Below are 19,316 nucleotides of genomic sequence, written 5' to 3'. Positions count from 1 at the left end.
CACCCCTCATAGCCTGGTTCCTCTCTAGGTTTCTTCCTCGGTTTTGGCCTTTCTAGGGAGTTTTTCCTAGTCACCGTGCTTCTACACCTGCATTACTTGCTGTTTGGGGTTTTAGGCTGGGTTTCTGTACAGCACTTTGAGATATCAGCTGATGTAAGAAGGGCTATATAAATACATTTGATTTGATTTGATTTGATGTTTGAATCCCCGAGCTGACTAGGTGTAAAATCTTTTCATGTGCCCTTGAGCAAGGCACTTAACCATAATTGCTCCTTTAAGTCGCTCTGGATAAGAGCATCTGCTAAATGACTCAAATGTAAATGTACTCAACGGAGAGCAGTTTAATGGAGTAATAAATCTAATCAATTATCATTTTAGCAGCAGCGTAGGTTGTGTCTGAGTGGGTGGAGACCTGTGGATGGGCGTAGAGTCAGTGTGGATAGTCTGTGGGAGAGGAGCAGTAGTTGGCCATTTAACAGTCTTATGGCCAGGGGATAGAAGCTGTTTAGGAGTCTGTTTGTCTGAGCCTTGATGCACCGTTACCGCCTCCCGGACGGGAGCACGGAGAACAGTCCATGTCCTAGGTGGCCTTTCTCAGACACTGCCTGGCATGTACATCCTGGATGGCTGGGAGCTCGCCTTGGTGATGTGCTGGGCCATCTGCACCACGCTCTGTAGGGCCTTCCAGTTGTGGGCGGTGCAGTTGTCATACCAGATGGGGTGATTACAACCAGTCAGGATGCTCTCAATGGTGCAGCTGTAAAATTTCCTGAGGATCTGAGGGGCCATGCCAAATAGTTTCAGCCTCCTGAGGGAGAAGAGGCGTTGCCATGCCTTCACGATTGTTCTGGTGGCACTAAAGAGAATGACCATGCTAGTAAGGGTAAAAAAGCCTATAGCATTCTCAACATATACTGTACATGTAGATGATCAACTTACTCTATCCCTCCCTCTTCCTTTCTTTGCTTGAGAAACTTAAGAGCTGAGACCTCCGGCAAACAAGCAGCATTGTATTGGCACAGTTACTTTGCTACAGTGCCAGTATTTGAACAAGCTCCCTTGTGATGTTCTCCCAATCAAAAGGAAAAGTTTTGATCAGAGGTTATTGCAGATTGTTAATGTTTCATGAAACTTACAATAAAAAAATATACATACTGTAAGAATGTATGATTTGACATTACACTTTGAGAATATTTTGGGACTGAACGCTTTGATCATGAGATGCTTGCAATGTTCTGTTTGCTTTGCTGTTATCGTTTAATTGATGTACTTACAACCCCCAGGTTATATGTGCAGGTAACAGGTCCGGCTATAACAGGTCCGGCTATAATCAATGAACGAAAAGGTAGTTAATTGTAGATATGAATGCAAATCTCTCCAAAGTAATGAGAAATGGTTGGCTTTAATCAAGCTACTGTTTTAGAGCCATAGACTGCCTCAAGTCATAAAGCCCAATCCCACATAAGGCATCTCTCACTCCTGCTCTCACTCTCTCTATCCCCGTCTCTCTCTCTCTATCCCCCTCTCTATCCCTCTCTCTCCCCCCTCTCCCTCCCTCTCTCTTTCTCTCTCTCCCTCACTCCCTCACGCCTTTAATGAAAAAGCAGATAGGGGGAAGTTCTTGGCATTCTGGAAACAATAATATGACCTGTGGATGGAGGATTGAGGAGGCAGCAGCAGAAGAGGAGAGGAGAGGGGGACGTGTGTGGCGATAAGATTGCATTCTCAGTGTGCTAAAATGAGTTCATTAGGCAAGCGGTGGGTCTGAGAACCAAGCCGTGGCCTGATAAAGGGAACGATGGTGGGAGAAAAAAGGTTTAATTTCCTGCCTTCACAGCTCCGACATATCAGAGAAGATCTAGAAGAGCCAGGGCCGGGTATAGCAGCACCAGAGGAGAGGCACCAGGAACCAGAAGAGAGGGGGAGGGAGAGAGAGAGAAAAATACAAAAAGAAAGAAAGAGAACTAGAGAGAGAGAAAGATACCAGGATTCACAAAGCAATCAAATAGATCAAAATGAAAAAAAAATCACTCATTGGAAAGGGAGTGAGGAGAACTCATGTCAAACAAGCCTATGTATCTTGTATTTTAGTGAGAACAAGGGCTATCGTGTCAAGTATTGCCAAGAGGGGGCTGTCAAATTAACATATCACATCAAATCAAATTGTATTGGTCACATACACGTGTTTAGTAGATGTTATTGCGGGTGTAGCGAAATGCTTGTGTTTCTAGCTCCAACAGTGCAGTAATATCTAACAATTTCACAAAAAGACACACAATACACACAAATCCAAAGTAATGGAATGGAATTAAGAATATATAAATATTTGAACGAGCAATGTCAGAGCAGCATAGACTTAAATACAGTAGAATAGAATAGAATACAGTATATACATATGAGGTGAGTAATGCAAAAAATATGTAAACATTATTAAAGTGACCAGTGATTTCAAGTCTATGTATATAGGGCAGAAGCCTTTAAGGTGCTACTGATGGCTATTTAACAGTCTGATGGCATTGAGATAGAAGCTGTTTTTCAGTTTCTCGGTCCCAGCTTTGATGCACCTGTACTGACCTCGCCTTCTGGATGATAGCCGGGTGAACAGGCAGTGGCTTGGGTAGTTGTTGTCCCTGATTATATTTTTGGCCTTCCTGTGACATCGGGTGCTGTAGGTGTCCTGGAGGGCAGGTAGTTTGCCCCCAGTGATGCTTTGGGCAGAATGCACCTCCCTCTGGAGAGGGTGGGTGGTGCAGTTGCCGTACCAGGCATTGATACAGCACAACAGGATACTCTCAATTGTGCATCTTTAAAAGTTTGTGAGGTTTTTAGGTGCCAAGCCAAATTTCTTCCGCCTCCTGAGGTTGAAGAGGCGCTGTTGCGCCTTCTCCACCACAATGTCTGTGTGGGTGGATCATTTCAGCTTGTCAGTGATGTGTATGCCGAGGAACTTGAAGCTTTCCACCTTCTCCACTGTGGTCCCGTCAATGTCGATAGGGGGGCGCTCCCTCTGCAGTTTCCTGAAGTCCACGATCAGCTCCTTTGTTTTGTTGACGTTGAGTGAGAGGTTATTTTCTTGGCACCACACTCCCTACCTTCTTCTTGTAGGCTGTCTCATTATTGTTGGTAATCAGGCTGTTGTGTTGTGTGCAAACTTGATGATTGAGATGGAGGCGTGCATGGCCATGCAGTCATGGGTGAACAGGAAGTACAGGAGGGGGCTGAGCACACACCCTTGTGTTGAGGATCAGAGAAGTGGAGATGTTGTTTCCTACCTTCACCACCTGGAGGCGGCCCATCAGGAAGTCCAGGACCCAGTTGCACAGGTCGGGGTTGAGACCCATGGGCCCCGAGCTTAATGATGAACTTGGAGGGTACTATGGTGTTGAATGCTGAGCTATAGTCAATGAACAGCATTCTTACTTAGGTATTCCTCTTGTCCAGATAGGATAGAGTAGTGTGCGGTGCGATGGCGATAGCATAGTCTCCGGATCTATTGGGGTGGTAAGCAAATTGAAGTGGGTCTAGGGTGTCAGGTAAGGTAGAGGTGATATGATCCTGGACTAGTCTCTCAAAGCACTTCATGATGACAGAAGTGAGTGCTTCTATTACCTTTGATTTCTTGGGTATGGGAACAATGGTGGACATCTTGAAGCAAGTGGGGACAGCAGACTGGAATAGGGAGAGATTGAATATGTCCGTAAACACTCCAGTCAACTGGTCTCCGCATGCTCTGAGGATGCGGCTAGGGATGCCGTCTGGGCTGGCAGCCTTGTGAGGGTTAACATGTTTAAATGTCTTGCTCACGTAGGCCATGGAGAAGGAGAGCCCACAGCCTTTGGTGGCGGGCCGCGTAGGTGGCACTGTGTTATCCTCAAAGCGGGCGAAGAAGGTGTTTAGCTTGTCCGGAAGCAAGACGTCGGTGTCCGCGACGTGGCTGGTTTTCCCTTAGTAGTCCGTGATTGTCTGTAGACCCTGACACATACGTCTCGTGTCTGAGCCGTTGTAATTGCGACTCCACTTTGTCTCTATGCTGATGTTTTGCCTGTTTGATTGCCTTACGGAGGGAATAACTACACTGTTTGTATTCGGCCATATTCCCAGTGACATTGCCATGGTTATATGCTGTGGTTTGCACTTTCAGTTTTGCGCAAATGCTGCCATCTATCCACGGTTTCTGGTTATGGTAGGTTTTCCTATACACTTCTTGATAAACTCAGTCACCGTATCAATCAATGTTATTCTCAGAGGCTACCCGGAACATGTCCCAGTCCGCGTCATCAAAACAATCTTGAAGCGTGGATTACGTTTGGTCAGACCAGCGTTGAATAGTCCTTACCATGGGTACTTCCTGTTTGAGTTTCTGCCTATAGGAAGGGAGGCACAAAATGGAGTTGTGATCAGATTTGCCGAAGTGAGGGCGGGGGAGGGCCTTGTAGGCATCCCGGAAGTTGGAGTAGCAGTGGTCGAGTGTTTTAGCAGCGCGAGTACGACAGTCAATGTGTTGATAGAACTTCAGTAGCGTTTTCCTCAAATGTGCTTTGTTAAAATCCCCAGCTACAATAAATGCGGCCTCAGGATATGTGGTTTCCAGTTTGCATAAAGTCCAGTGAAGTTCTTTGAGGGCCGTCGTGGTATTGGCTTGAGGGGCAATATACATGGCTGTGACTATAACCGAAGAGAATTCTCTTGGGAGGTAATATGGTCGGCATTTGAATGTGAGGTATTCTAGGTCGGTGAACAAAAGGACTTGAGTTCCTGTATGTTATCACAATCACACCATGATCAGCTAATCATGAAACATACACCCCCGCCCTTCTACTTCCTGAAGATATTTATTCCTGTCTGCGCGATGAACTGAGAACCCAACTGGCTGTATGGACTCAGACAGTATATCCCGAGAGAGCCCTGTTTCCATATGTAAAAACAGCAGGAGAGTGTCTGGCAGCCTTGTTCATGGGCCAAAGTAAGAGGTTTTAAAAGAAGACACTGATATGGTGGAGAAAACATCACAATGAAAAAGTCAAAAAAAAGAAAGAGATAAGAATATGAGAGGAGGGTATAGATAGAGGGACAGATGCAGAGATGGAAAGTGAGTAGAGGGGTAGGGAGGTGGTATGGTGTTTAGTATAGATTCAAGTTTTATAACGCCAGACATATAAATAGGAAGTTTCAACCACTTAGGGGATTGGAGCCCAGAGGAAATTGCCACACCAAAATATACAGAGAGAAGAGCCTAGGGGTGTGTGTGTGTGTGTGTGTGTGTGTGTGTGTGTGTGTGTGTGTGTGTGTGTGTGTGTGTGTGTGTGTGTGTGTGTGTGTGTGTGTGTGTGTAAGTATATGTACGTGTGTACGTGTGTAGGTTTGTTTGCACATGCTACTGTGTCCTATCCTTCATCTCATTTTGCAAACAGGTTGGTCTGTATCAACTGAAGAAAAGTGTATAGCAATGGGGAGTAGACAGGACATGACTGTGAGTGTCCCTAAGAGCATGTACCTCTGTGGTACAGGGATCAGGAGACACAATCGTAAATTAAAGCCAAACTAACCATCAGGGTCATATTCATTAGGCACCCAAATTATTCAAAACCTATTGAAACAGGAAGGGACTTCCTGAACTTGTCCAATAAAAAACCCTTGTTTTAGTATTCCATTGCAAAGTGTTTTGCTACGGTGTGCCCTGATTTATAAGACCCAGGACTGACCTCTAAACTCACACACAAAGTAGCCTACATGCATTTCTCTTTGTGTGAGACTTGCACCTCAGATCATGGGCTTACTCACTAAGTACGGGCTCATGCGGCTTGAAATTCAACACTGTGTGTATCTGTGTGTTGTTGACTAAGTGTGTGAACATCATGGAGTGTTTACTGAAGCTAAAGGCTGCAGGATTAAGCCTTGATGACAGAGACCCCGCCACGGCCTGCAGGCTGCAGCCATCACACATGACCAGCCCCAGGTCAGGTGACACCACAATTAGATGATGCAACCTCAATGGTTCCTCTTTGAACATCACGCTTTGTGACGGACAGCCATGCCGTTGTATGTGCTGTATGGCCTGTAGACCGCAATAGATGATTGAACTTCGCTGCCGATGCTGCGTGAAGCCGCAATCCTTGATTCGTCACTATTCTTCATCAATCAATGGATATATACTTTGTGGAATAGACAGTAAGTATTGCAGATTGCACCTTTAAAATTGTATTCTGTAGCTTTTACCTCGTTCTCTATTCGGTGGTTTTGAACTGCTCTCACTCAGGGCAACAGTACATACAGGGTCTGAGAATAATCAAGCATTATCTTCAAAAGACAAAGCGGCCGATACAAACACTCAGTCATATACAAACAAATCTTAGAATCTTGTAGAGTGAGCCCTGGAATAGAGGGGAGACAACCGTGTACAAATGAGGGGGAGAGCTTACTAATGACCAAGGGGTGAGCAACAAGACAGTGTGTGGGCCTGTGTGTTTTTACCTGAGAATTCATCTCAGAAAGACAGAAGTCAAATCTTGCGTAATTGCTTCAGATGCTTAATCTGTTCTGAGGGAGATGTGTAATGCTGGGTAAATAACTAAGTGGGAAGGTGGTATTTACCACATACGACTGGGGAAAATCCACTTGAATGCCGCTTCAACTAGTAATTACTAGTGGGAAACTTTGTCATCCCTGAGCTCCGACTTCTCCCACACGCTGACCTCTGACATCACACCTACTAAGGAAATGACTTTGATAACAGCATTTTCGGCAGCTAAATACAACCACAAAAAATATAATTTGTTTACATGCGTGATAACTGGGGGCGTAGTCATTACGCTGATTCTTTTGCAAAACGAAAGCAAACAGAATGAAACGAGGAGGGATCTAACTGAATTTGTCCAATAGAAACTCTTAATTTCGTTGCAAAACACAACTATTTGCAACTATTTGGACTAATGGTTACAGCCCTACACTTTTAGTTGACACAGCTTGTTAGCCATTAGCCAATCAGTTTCAATGAGTTCAAAGCACAATAATGCATCCAACTGGCATTTACGACTTCACAACGGGTAATAACCACCTTCCCACTTAGTTAGGAACGCAGCATTAGAACAGATACTACCAAAAATATAAACGCAACATGCAACAATTTCAAAGATTTGACTGAGTTACCATTCATTTTATTTTAAATAAATGTTATAGGCCTTAATCTATGGATTTCACATGACTCCGCACCCACTGGGGAGCACCCCCCCCAGACGATCCCGCAGGTGAAGAAGCCGGATGTGGAGGTCCTGGGCTGGTGTGGTTACACGTGGTCTGCTGTTGTGAGGCCGGTTGGACGTACTGCCAAATTCTCTAAAACGACGTTGGAGACGGCTTATGGTAGAGAAATGAACATTAAATTCTCTGGCAACAGCTCTGGTGGACATTCCTGCAGGCAGAATGCCAATTGCACGCTTCCTCAAAACTTGAGACATCTGTGGCATTGTGTTGTGTGACAAAACTGCACATTTTAGAGTGGCCTTTTATTGTCCACAGCACAAGGTGCACCTGTGTAATGATCATGCTATTTAATCAGTTTCTTGATATGCCACACCTGTCAGGTGGATGGATTATCTTGGCAAAGGAGAAATGCTCACTAACAGGGATGTAAACAAATTTGTGCTCAAAATATGAGAGCGTACTGTATGGAACATTTCTGGGATCTTATTATGTCAGCTCAGGAAACATGGGACCAACACTTTACATGTTGTGTTTATATTTTTGTTCAGTATATATACAACCAGGAGTGGAAGTAGGGCGTTAGTTTCGGCAGAGAGGAAGAAGTGAAAATGTCCACGAAAATAAGACCACGAAGTGAGGAATTTGTGTCGAATTTGGTCAACAAAAAATGGTATTGCTAATTTGCTACGTGAGGCTTATTTGATTGAATATAAGTTTCATAATGGTTAGGTTGTAAGGAATGCACTGATTTAAGTGGACGCACGCAGCATTTAGCCAACTTTGAAAAAAAATACTTTATATCGAAGTTGTGCCGGTTGTTCACCCGCGTATCTGCCCTCTCATTGGCTAGAAAGGTCCCACCTGATCTCGCCTCCTCCCGCCTGCCTTCCATCTTTGGGGACATGCATTTCCATTGTTAGAGCGGTCACTCGGCTATTTTGTCAATATAATAGAAAATCTTCGACCCACCTCTCAATAACTAATTACCCGCCAATCACCCACACCTGTGAGCAATCACTTATCAAGCCTTGCTGGTTCTTCAAGCACCTGGCCCTAGCTACTGCCCTGAGCTACTGCCCCGAGCTACTGCCCCGAGCTACTGCCCCTAGCTACTGCCCCGAGCAGTGGGATGTGTATAGTGGAAAATGGTCTGTCTAACTGTGCCCTAAGCACTAAACTACCTCATTCCTAAAATAATCTCAGAAATAAACCCAATTCAAGAGTTACAATGTTACAAATCATAAAAAACTGTGTTACAAAAGCATTGCGGGGGAAAAAATGCAAGAGGCATAGCTACTCATTTACATCTTAACTTTATTTATCTATTAATTCATATATATTTATATCTTTCTTCTATACAGGTTTATTTCTCGATACAATCTTTTACAGACGTACATAGATCATACATTATGTAGGCTCGAGAGGTACAAGGGAGGGATTTAACATCATCTTCATTGGATATTTTGGCGAAGTACAAGACGAGAGAAGGTCACTTCACAGACACAAGTTGAAGCACAGGTTACACACATTGGCATGCACACACTCACAAAGTCTGACTGCTACTTCTGTTCATAATGTACACACACACACACTCATGTATGCACGCTTGCACATACACACGGAAGGTATGCACGCTCACACGTACATCAATCCTGAGTTAAAATACTATTTGAAATCCTTTCAAATACTTCAGATTTGTTTGTCTGGTTCAATGGAACAAATAGAACAGTCGGAAACCTGCAAACCCCGCCCATCTGGCACTAGGCAGGCTAAAACAAACCCCGCCCATCTGGCAATAGGCCGGCTAAAACAAACCCCGCCCATCTGGCACTAGGCCAGGTAAAACAAACCCCGCCCATCTCGCACTAGGCCGGCTAAAACAAACTCCGCCCATCTGGCACTAGGCAGGCTAAAACAAACCCCGCCCATCTCGCACTAGGCAGGCTAAAAACAAACCCCGCCCATCAAGCACAAGGTAGGCTAAAACAAACCCCGCCAATCTGGCACAAGGTAGACTAAAACAAACCCCGCCCATCTGGCACTAGGCAGGCTAAAACAAACCCCGCCCATCTGGCACAAGGTAAGCTAAAACAAACCCCGCCCATCTGGCACAAGGTAGGCTAAAACAAACCCCGCCCATCTGGCACTAGGCAGGCTAAAACAAACCCCGCCCATCTCGCACTAGGCAGGCTAAAAACAAACCCCGCCCATCTGGCACAAGGTAGGCTAAAACAAACCCCGCCCATCTGGCACAAGGTAGACTAAAACAAACCCCGCCCATCTGGCACTAGGCAGGCTAAAACAAACCCCGCCCATCTGGCACAAGGTAGACTAAAACAAACCCCGCCCATCTGGCACTAGGCAGGCTAAAACAAACCCCGCCCATCTGGCACTAGGCAGGCTAAAACAAACTCCACCCATCTGGCACTAGGCAGGCTAAAACAAACCCCTCCCATCTGGCACAAGGTAGGCTAAAACAAACCCCGCCCATCTGCCACAAGGTAGGCTAAAACAAACCCCGCCCATCTGGCACTAGGCCGGCTCAAACAAACCCCGCCCATCTGCCACAAGGTAGGCTCAAACAAACCCCGCCCATCTGCCACAAGGTAGGCTCAAACAAACCCCGCCCATCTGGCACTAGGCCGGCTCAAACAAACCCCGCCCATCTGCCACAAGGTAGGCTCAAACAAACCCCGCCCATCTGCCACAAGGTAGGCTCAAACAAACCCCGCCCATCTGCCACAAGGTAGGCTCAAACAAACCCCGCCCATCTGATAAAGAAAACACAAAGTATTTGAAAGATTCCCTATAGTATTTGAACCCAGGTCTGAGGCACGCTCAAACATACAGTAATGCGTTCCAAGAGTAGACAGGTATTCACAGAACAAAGAGACATACACCGATACCAAGACTCACTTAATACACACATACATGCCATATTTTTTACTCCCATTCCAACACACAACAGATGATTTGGTAGAGAGCAAAGACAGATACCTGTTTCAGACGCAACCTTGAGGACTGAGCGATGGAGATGATAATAGTTGTGATCGATATTTGGTTCCCACTATAAGTAATTAACATGTAAATGGTGTTTTACATATTAAGAAACTAAACCAAACTAAATCAGCATGTTTCGGTAAATGACATGAAAGCATACTTAGATTTGACAGCAATAATAATTATTTAAAATAAATATATATATATATATATTGCAATAATATAACCCACGACTCCTTCTAATCTGCACAGGGTAACTTCTCCCCACATTCCTTCCATTTTTTTCTGACACACACACACACACACACACACACACACACACACACACACACACACACACACACACACACACACACACACACACACACACACACACACACACACACACACACACACACACACCAGAGCCTTCCGTACTGCAACTCAAGAATCCCCCCACATACGACTGGACAAAGCCCTGTGTTCTCTTCTGAACTTGTCTCTGCGTTCCCCAACAACCTGGATATGCTTACAGAGCATAATCAGTACTGCAGTGCGTCACACTACACCAACATACAGCTCTTCACCGTGTGGAGACGCTCATCAAGGCCCTTCATAGGTTCAGCCATCCAATTCCCATTCAGAAACACTGACAAGCTCCCACCAAGTCATCCTAAAACATGACCACGGCTCACATCTGGAAATACCTGTAGAAATATCCAATGAACATTTGGCTTGATTTAGACATGTAAAAAGATTCCTGGATTTTGCAATCAATGTCCGGCTAAATATCTGAACGCAGAACTCATGAAACAAGGATCAAAGGTCAAATGAAGCCGTGAGACATTTGTTTGCGATATAAAAGTGGACCTGACAGAACAGAGACAAGGAAGAGTGCGTGTGTATGTTAATGAATCATACTGAATGGATGGATTCCAATTGTAACAGTACACATGTCATTGTGCTGTGGCATCTAAAACCCTCTGTCTGGGGGTTGAAATGCTCTGACCAGCGTGGGCCAGTGTGAAAACAGTGACGCCATTAGCCGCTAACGGTTAGCTAACAGAATGAGCCAGGAGGGAGGTGACGGGAGGAGGGGTGGGATGCTGCAGACAGTGTGGTCCGGCACTCCACCTCACCCCTGGGGTCAGTGGGATGGACGGGGTGCCTTAGTGCTGAAGTCTGCTGTGGGGGTTCTGGAGGAGAAGCCTGCAGTTGTGCTCTATGTCCAGCAGAGGGGGGTGTAGTCCACCGGGCCTGGTCAGACCACTGGGTCAGACAGCGTGGGTGATGGTAATGTCACTGTGAGGCCCACTGGGTACAGGGGTGATGCCCTTCAGGAGACGCTGAGGGATAAGGAAGGGAGGAAGAGAAAAGAGGGGTAGGAAGGAACACTAGGTTATTTCATGTCATCCATTGTAATTGCGAGTTGGGTTCCCCTTGTAACAGTCTGGTTATACTAGAAGTTATCTTGTGGAATCACAGAGATTTCTCTTTGTGGTTCTATATTTCGAACAACATGCAAATTGGCACATTGGCTGTTAGCCTATCCAGCACAGTGTCAAAGCTATCTAGCGAGACCATCCCTTCGCGCCACTCATAAGCTGGGACTTTCCTGTGTCTGCTTCCGTTGAAAGTGACTGATTTCTGGTAGCCTGAGCACAATAAGTAGTGCCTGGTATAACTGCTCTTATTGAGCGCTGTCACACAGACATTATGTCATCCTGACCTCGCTCTGATCCGTCTGTCTACGATCACTGGCCGCAGCAGCAGGTTAGGCATACAACGCTCACACACGTAACGCGCACACACACTAACACAGATGTACGACCAGAACACTACACGTAACACACACACCCCCCCCCCCCGCTGACACTGTCTTTCAGTCCCATTGTGCGGTGAGGCACTGGGGCAAACACTGGGCTTATTGGATGACAGGTTAATCAAAGGCAGGGTGAGGTGGGAGGAAGGTGCTGTGTGTACCATGCTGTTTGATGTCTGTCTGTCTGTCTTCTCACACAAGGGGCTGTTTTCTGGCTTGGCAACGTGACAGTGTGCAGGTGCCGCGGTGTCTGTCGCTTGTCTATGTTTGCGTGTGTGTCTGGAAGCCGTGTTGGCTTGTATTCCTACTCTCTGCATCTCTCCTTTTGATTGTGTCTTCTGTTAGTAGCCTGGTGATGGCAGGGGGAGGGAAGGGGGACTGGAGGGGGAGAGGCCCTCCCCAAGCCCTCTGGAGGCTCTTACCTGTTTAAAGGTCCCTTTGGCAGTGAGCAGGTGGTACACCATGTAGGCTGGTACACAGATGAAGGAGGACACTCCGATGCAGTAGCCCAGAACAGTGGTCCAAGGTGGGTAGACGTAGTCAAACAACTTGACCTCCGGGGGGAACGCCAGGAAACTGACAATGATGAACTGAGGAGAGATGAGACATAGAGGTGGTGGTGTTTTGAACAGGTAAAGCTGAAGTCGGAAGTTTACATACACCTTAGCCAAATACGTTTAAAATCAGTTTTTCACAATTCCTGACATTTAATCCAAGTAAAAATTCCCTGTCTTAGGTCAGTTAGGATCACCACTTTATGTTAAGAATGAGAAATGTCAGAATAATAGTAGAGAGAATGATTTATTTCAGCTTTTATTTCTTTCATCACATTCCCAGTGGGTCAGAAGTTTACATACACTCAATTAGTATTTGGTAGCATTGCCTTTAAATTGTTTAATTTGGGTCAAACGTTTCGGGTAGCCTTCCACAAGCTTCCCACAATAAGTTGGGTGAATTTTGGCCCGTTCCTCCTGACAGATCTGGTGTAACTGAGTTATGTTTGTAGGCCTCCTTGCTCGCACGCGCTTTTTCAGTTCTGCCCACAGATTTTCTATAGGATTGAGGTCAGGGCTTTGTGATGGCCACGCCAATACCTTGACTTTGTTGTCCTTAAGCCCTTTAGCCACAACTTTGGAAGTATGCTTGGGGTCATTGTCCATTTGGAAGACACATTTGCGACCAAGCTTTAATTTCCTGACTGATGTCTTGAGATGTTGCTTCAATATATATATTCTCATGATGCCCTCTATTTTGTGAAGTGCACTAGTCCCTCCTGCAGCAACTTCACAAGGTCCTTTGCTGTTGTTCTGGGATTGATTTGCACTTTTCGCACCAAAGTACATTCATCTCTAGGAGACAGAACGCGTCTCCTTCCTGAGCTGTATGACGGCTGCGTTGTCCCATGGTGTTTATACTTGCGTACTATTGTTTGTACAGATGAACGTGGTACCTTCAGGTGTTTGGAAATTGCTCCCAAGGATGAACCAGACTTGTGGAGGTCTACAATTTGTTTTCTGAGGTCTTGGCTGATTTCTTTTGATTTTCCCATGATGTCAAGCAAAGAGGCACTGAGTTTGAAGGTAGGCCTTGAAATACATCCACAGGTACACCTCCAATTGACTCAAATTATGTCAATTAGCCTATCAGAAGCTTCTAAAGCCATGACATAATTTTCTGTAATTTTCCAAGCTGTTTAAAAACAGTCAACTTAGTGTATGTATGTAGACCCACTGGAATTGTGACAGAGAATTATAAGTGAAATAATCTGTCTGTAAACAATTGTTGTAAAAATGACTCGTGTCATGCACAAAGTAGATGTCCTAACCAACTTGCCAAAACTATAGTTTGTTAACAAGACATTTGTGGAGTGGTTGAAAAACGAGTTTTAATGACTCCAACCTAAGTGTATGTAAACTTCCGACTTCAACTGTATGTACAGCCGGTGTGTGTGTGTGTGTGTGTGTGTGTGTTTGTGTGTGTGTGTGTGTGTGTGTGTGTGTGCCTCACCAGTAGGAAGATTGGGCAGATAGCCACCCAGCACACCCTCCAGAACAATCCAGGGGAGAAGCCCAGCATCATATGGACATCAGCACAGAAACGACTCGTCCCTGAAAATGGACACAAAGACACGGAATGAAAAACATGCACACACAAACACTTTAGTGTCTCAATATGGAATCGCCTTATCCATCCATGCATCCATCCATCCTTTTATTGTCAGAATGAGACATGTCTAGTGCAGTCAGGTTACAAACCAATCACAAACACACATCCATTAAATCCAAAATTAAAAAGCTGAATCCAAAGAATGTCAGACTATGTGGGCCTTGTCAGCAATATCATTGTCAGTTTACCGTAGAACCAGGAAACGGCGATGACTTCTAGGAAGACCACAGTGATGACAGCAGGTCCCGTGGCGTACTCCTCAAACAGTTTCACCACAAATGCACCTCCCTAAAACAGAGTTCCAGAGAAATGCATGGGTGTTGGGAAGAAAGCTATAGAGACTATAGAGACATTTCTACAGTATATACCACTGATGTTCCACTTTAGCTTATTTTCGACATATTTCCTGACAGCATTGCTTCATGCCATTCAGGAGATTCTGGACATTGCTAAATAACAAGCAAAAAAACAGATTGGATGAAAGTATAATAACCTGGGTAATGAGCCAAGGGGACTGAGGCTGGCTGGAGTGGGACTGAGGCTGGCTGGAGTGGGACTGAGGCTGGCTGGAGTGGGACTGAGGCTGGCTGGAGTGGGACTGAGGCTGGGTGGAGTGGGACTGAGGCTGGCTGGAGTGGGACTGAGGCTGGCTGGAGTGGGACTGAGGCTGGCTGGAGTGGGACTGAGGCTGGGTGGAGTGGGACTGAGGCTGGCTGGAGTGGGACTGAGGCTGGGTGGAGTGGGACCGAGGCTGGGTGGAGTGGGACCGAGGCTGGGTGGAGTGGGACCGAGGCTGGGTGGAGTGGGACCGAAAATGGGTGGAGTGGGACCGAAAATGGGTGGAGTGGGACCGAGGCTGGGTGGAGTGGGACCGAGGCTGGGTGGAGTGGGACCGAAAATCGGTGGAGTGGGACCGAAAATCGGTGGAGTGGGACCGAAAATGGGTGGAGTGGGACCGAGAATGGGTGGAGTGGGACCGAGGTTGGGTGGAGTGGGACCGAGAATGGGTGGAGTGGGACTGAGAATGGGTGGAGTGGGACTGAGGCTGGGTGGAGTGGGACCGAGGCTGGGTGGAGTGGGACCGAGGCTGGGTGGAGTGGGACCAAGAATGGGTGGAGTGGGACCGAGGCTGGGTGGAGTGGGACCGAGGCTGGGTGGAGTGGGACCAAGAATGGGTAGGAGTGGGACCGAGGCTGGGTGGAGTGGGACCGAGAATTGGTAGGAGTGGGACCGAGACTGGGTGGAGTGGGACTGAGGCTGGGTGGAGTGGGACCGAGGCTGGGTGGAGTGAGACCGAGGCTGGGTGGAGTGGGACCGAGAATGGGTGGAGTGGGACTGAGGCTGGGTGGGTGGGAGTGGGACTGAGGCTGGGTGGGTGGGAGTGGGACTGAGGCTGGGTGGGTGGGAGTGGGACCGAGGCTGGGTGGAGTGGGACCGAGGCTGGGTGGAGTGGAACCGAGGCTGGGTGGAGTGGGACCGAGGCTGGGTGGAGTGGGACCGAGGCTGGGTGGAGTGGAACCGAGGCTGGGTGGAGTGGGACCGAGGCTGGGTGGAGTGGGACCGATGCTGGGTGGAGTGGGACCGAGGCTGGGTGGAGTGGGACCGAGGCTGGGTGGAGTGGGACCGAGGCTGGGTGTGAGTGGGACTGAGACTGGGTGGGTGGGAGTGGGACTGAGGCTGGGTGGGTGGGAGTGGGACTGAGGCTGGGTGGGTGGGAGTGGGACTGAGGTTGGGTGGAGTGGAGACTCACGTAGGTGAGGGTGGAGAGCGCTCCCAGGTAGCAGACACACACCAGGCTTAGGACAAACCACTCCCTCCTCCTAGACAACAACTGGGGGAACTCATCCAGCATGGCTGTGATCACCCCCTCCAGACCAGCAAACTACACAGGAAGACAAGAAGGGAGAGACATTAAACTGAAATTAAATTGAGAGAGAGAGAGAAGGAGTCAGTAGAGGAGTAACTCAGAGGAGAAAGGGAGAGAGAAAAGGAGAGACAGGTGGAGAGTGATGAGCGAGAGAGAGATGCGCACAAGAGAGAAAAATAATAATTGCACAGCTATAGAAAATCAGGCAAACCCAGACAGAAAGATCCTCAGACACAACCTGTTCCTTCAGCATCAGTTCTGTTGACAGTAAGCTCAGAGCCTGATTGGATGAATACACACTGAACACAACCTGAGAGCCTGGGTTAAATTAATTAGCACATGTAATAGCAGTACATTTATGTAAGAATGGAGAACCGATCAAAACCAGACGATTTGAGAACCAGTCTAATAATTCTGTGAGATTACCGTGCCCGTATGCATGCGTGTGTGTGTGTGCACGCGCATGTGCATTTGTACATATGTATTCATCTGTGCGCGCACGTGTGTGTATATGTGCCACTGACCGTGCTGTCCAGCCCCAGCATGATGATCATGAGGAAGAAGATAATGGCGAAGAAGGTGGCAGCGGGCATGTTGGCGATGGCTTCAGCATAGATGATGAACAGTAGACTGGGACCTGGCAGAAGAGACAGACAATCAATACATTAGGAAAGCGAACACACACACACACACACACACACACACACACACACACACACACACACACACACACACACACACACACACACACACACACACACACACACACAGACACACACAGACACACACACACACACGGTGGAAATGTGGCATCTTTACTGTCCTCTTTCATGTTTGAAAGCACTTAAGGGATTGTCATTATTTCCATACGGGCCCCTGAGGCTTTTATATGTGGTGTTGGGCTTTTATCAAAAAGGAATAGTTGGCAATTAGTCCTGTCTTGATGTATGCAAGTGTAACTAGAACCGTAGCAGAGAATTTGTTATGCGTGTGTGTCTTACGTTAGGATTCTCCACAGTCTGGTCTGTACTCACTTGCCAGATTTCAATTACTGTCTGAACTCAGATAACCTGTGAACTATCTGGGCCTGTATTTCTAAAGTGTCTCAGAGTAGGAGAGCTGATCTAGGATCAGTTTTCCATTAAAGGTCCAGTGCAGGCATTTTTATTTATCTCAATATCAAATCACTTCTGGGTAACAATGAAGTACCTTACCGTGATTGTTTTCAATTAATTGGTCCCAAAAAATTTTGCTTCTTAGCAAAGAGAAATTTCTAAAGCAAGAATTTTGCGAGGACTGTCTGGGAGTGGTCTGAGTGGGGAGGGGAAAACTGAAAACTAGCTGTTATTGGCAGAGTGGTTTGGAGCTCTCTTTCTTATTGGTCAACACAAACACAGGAAAATCACGTGTTTGACTGCACTGGGCCTTTAAGATCATATTGTACAAGATTACAAGGGAAGGTGGAGGACACATGATCCTAGATCAGCACTCCTACTCTGAGACGCTTCGTGAATACGGGCCCTGATGTAAAAAAATATAAAAAATCATACAACAACTGCTGGATATGAAAAATAGATTATGGATTTAATTGATTGATTTACCAGCATCCTTGGCTACGGTCTCCACGCCTACTTTGCGCATCTCAGCCATGTAGCCGAGCACGGTAAAGATGACAAACCCAGAGAGGAAACTGGTCAGGCAGTTCACAGAACTGGTCAGCAACGCATCCCTGAGATGGGGGGGGGGAGAGAGAGAGAGAGAGAGAGAGAGAGAGAGAGAGAGAGAGAGAGAGAGAGAGGTAAAGGGATGGTGAGAGGGGGGAGAGAAAAGGAGGGAGGTAGAGAGAGAGGGGTAGAGAGTGTGGCGAGAGTGAGGGGGAGAGATAGAGACAGAAAGAGGGGATGAAGAGGGAGATAGGAGAAGAAAGAGAGGGAATTAACAACAAGTCACAGGCAAAATAAACCACATGGAGAAAAACTTCCCATATGGCAGGTTCATTAACAGATTGTACTGTATCAAGAGAAATGAAGTCTCACTTGTAGCAGTTGTTGTGAAAGGGGTTGTAGCTGGCAAAGGCCAGGAGAACCCCGAAACCTGGCCCCAGAGAGAAGAAGATCTGAGCTGCTGCATCAATCCATACCTGGAGGGAGAGGGAGAGGGAGAGAGAAAGAGAGAGGGGTGGATAAGAAAACGGGAAGAAGACATCAGGCAGTATGTCTCGGTGTCAGTGTGTTGTATGATGGCAAAAGATTGGCTGGAAACCTAAACCAATAGTGGGCCAACTCACTGTGGTGCTGAGTAGTTTCCCCCAATCAGGTTTGAGGTAGAAGACCACACCCCTCCAGGCCCCGGGCAGAGTGGCCCCACGAACGAGCAGCACCAGTAGGACAAGGTAGGGGAAGGTGGCTGTCACCCACACCACCTGAGAGAGAGGGGAGAGAGAGAGGGGTGGGGGAGTGAGAGAGAGATAGAGAGAGGGGTGGAGGAGAGAGAGGGGGGAGAGCAGGTGAGAGAGAGGGAGATAGAGAGAGGGTGAAGGAGGAAGAGAGAGAGGAAGGAAGAGATGCAGGGAGCGACAGAGAGAAAGAGAGGGGCACGTATGAATAGAAGACATCAGTGAGAAACAGAGTTCACAGTGTTTACCTTCTGTTATCTACTGTTGATCTACTGTTTCTCCATCCCTCCTTCCCCCTCTCCGTCCCCCAGCCATGCTCACCTTGCCAGAGGTCTTGACTCCCTTCCAGATGCTGAAGTAGACGATGGTGAAGATGAACAGGAGGCAGAGAGCCAGCTGCCAACTCACACTGCCAAGCTGGTGCAGACCTGGAGACATGTGTACCTGCAGTACCTGACGCCTTTACGGAACAGAGCAGTGACGGATGAGCAAAAAATGGATGAGGAGCGGATAGGAGGGTAAAGAGAGAAGAGTGAGGAGAGAAGGGGATAAGGGGTGGGATGAAAGGGATCAGGAGAGAGGGATGAGGAGGAAGGCGTCAGAGGAGAGGGATAAGGAGAGAGAGGGGTGAGAGAGGGGTGAACGAGTGGGGTGAGAGAGGGGGTGAGGAGAGAGAGGGGTGAACGAGTGGGGTGAGTGAGGGATAAGGAGATAGAGGGGTGAACGAGTGGGGTGAGTGAGGAATAAGGAGAGGAGGGGTGAACGAGTGGGGTGAGTGAGGAATAAGGAGAGAGAGGGGTGAGAGAGGGGTGAGAGAGGGGGTGAGGAGAGAGAGGGGTGAACGAGTGGGGTGAGTGAGGGATAAGGAGAGAGAGGGGTGAGAGAGG

At 47.2% G+C, this 19,316-nt stretch overlaps 1 protein-coding gene across 1 annotated transcript; it reads right to left on the bottom strand.

The window, feature by feature from the left end:
* Window positions 1–10,412: 10,412 nt before the first annotated feature.
* On the bottom strand, window positions 10,413–18,889 carry slc6a4a (solute carrier family 6 member 4a; the record flags this gene model as incomplete). Its single annotated transcript, XM_029772626.1, is given in 10 exon segments — window positions 10,413–11,525; window positions 12,424–12,591; window positions 14,009–14,109; window positions 14,356–14,455; window positions 15,918–16,049; window positions 16,559–16,671; window positions 17,636–17,763; window positions 18,071–18,174; window positions 18,322–18,456; window positions 18,751–18,889. Coding segments are annotated over 10 exon segments (1,192 nt in total), but the record flags the coding sequence as incomplete, so codon positions are not given.
* Window positions 18,890–19,316: the final 427 nt, after the last annotated feature.

Source organism: Salmo trutta, chromosome 13 (genome assembly GCF_901001165.1).
Source record: "Salmo trutta chromosome 13, fSalTru1.1, whole genome shotgun sequence".
In the NCBI taxonomy this organism is placed as follows: Eukaryota; Metazoa; Chordata; class Actinopteri; order Salmoniformes; family Salmonidae; genus Salmo; species Salmo trutta.
The sequence above is the reverse complement of the archived record's forward strand: the minus strand, read 5'-3'. Positions and strand labels throughout refer to the sequence as shown.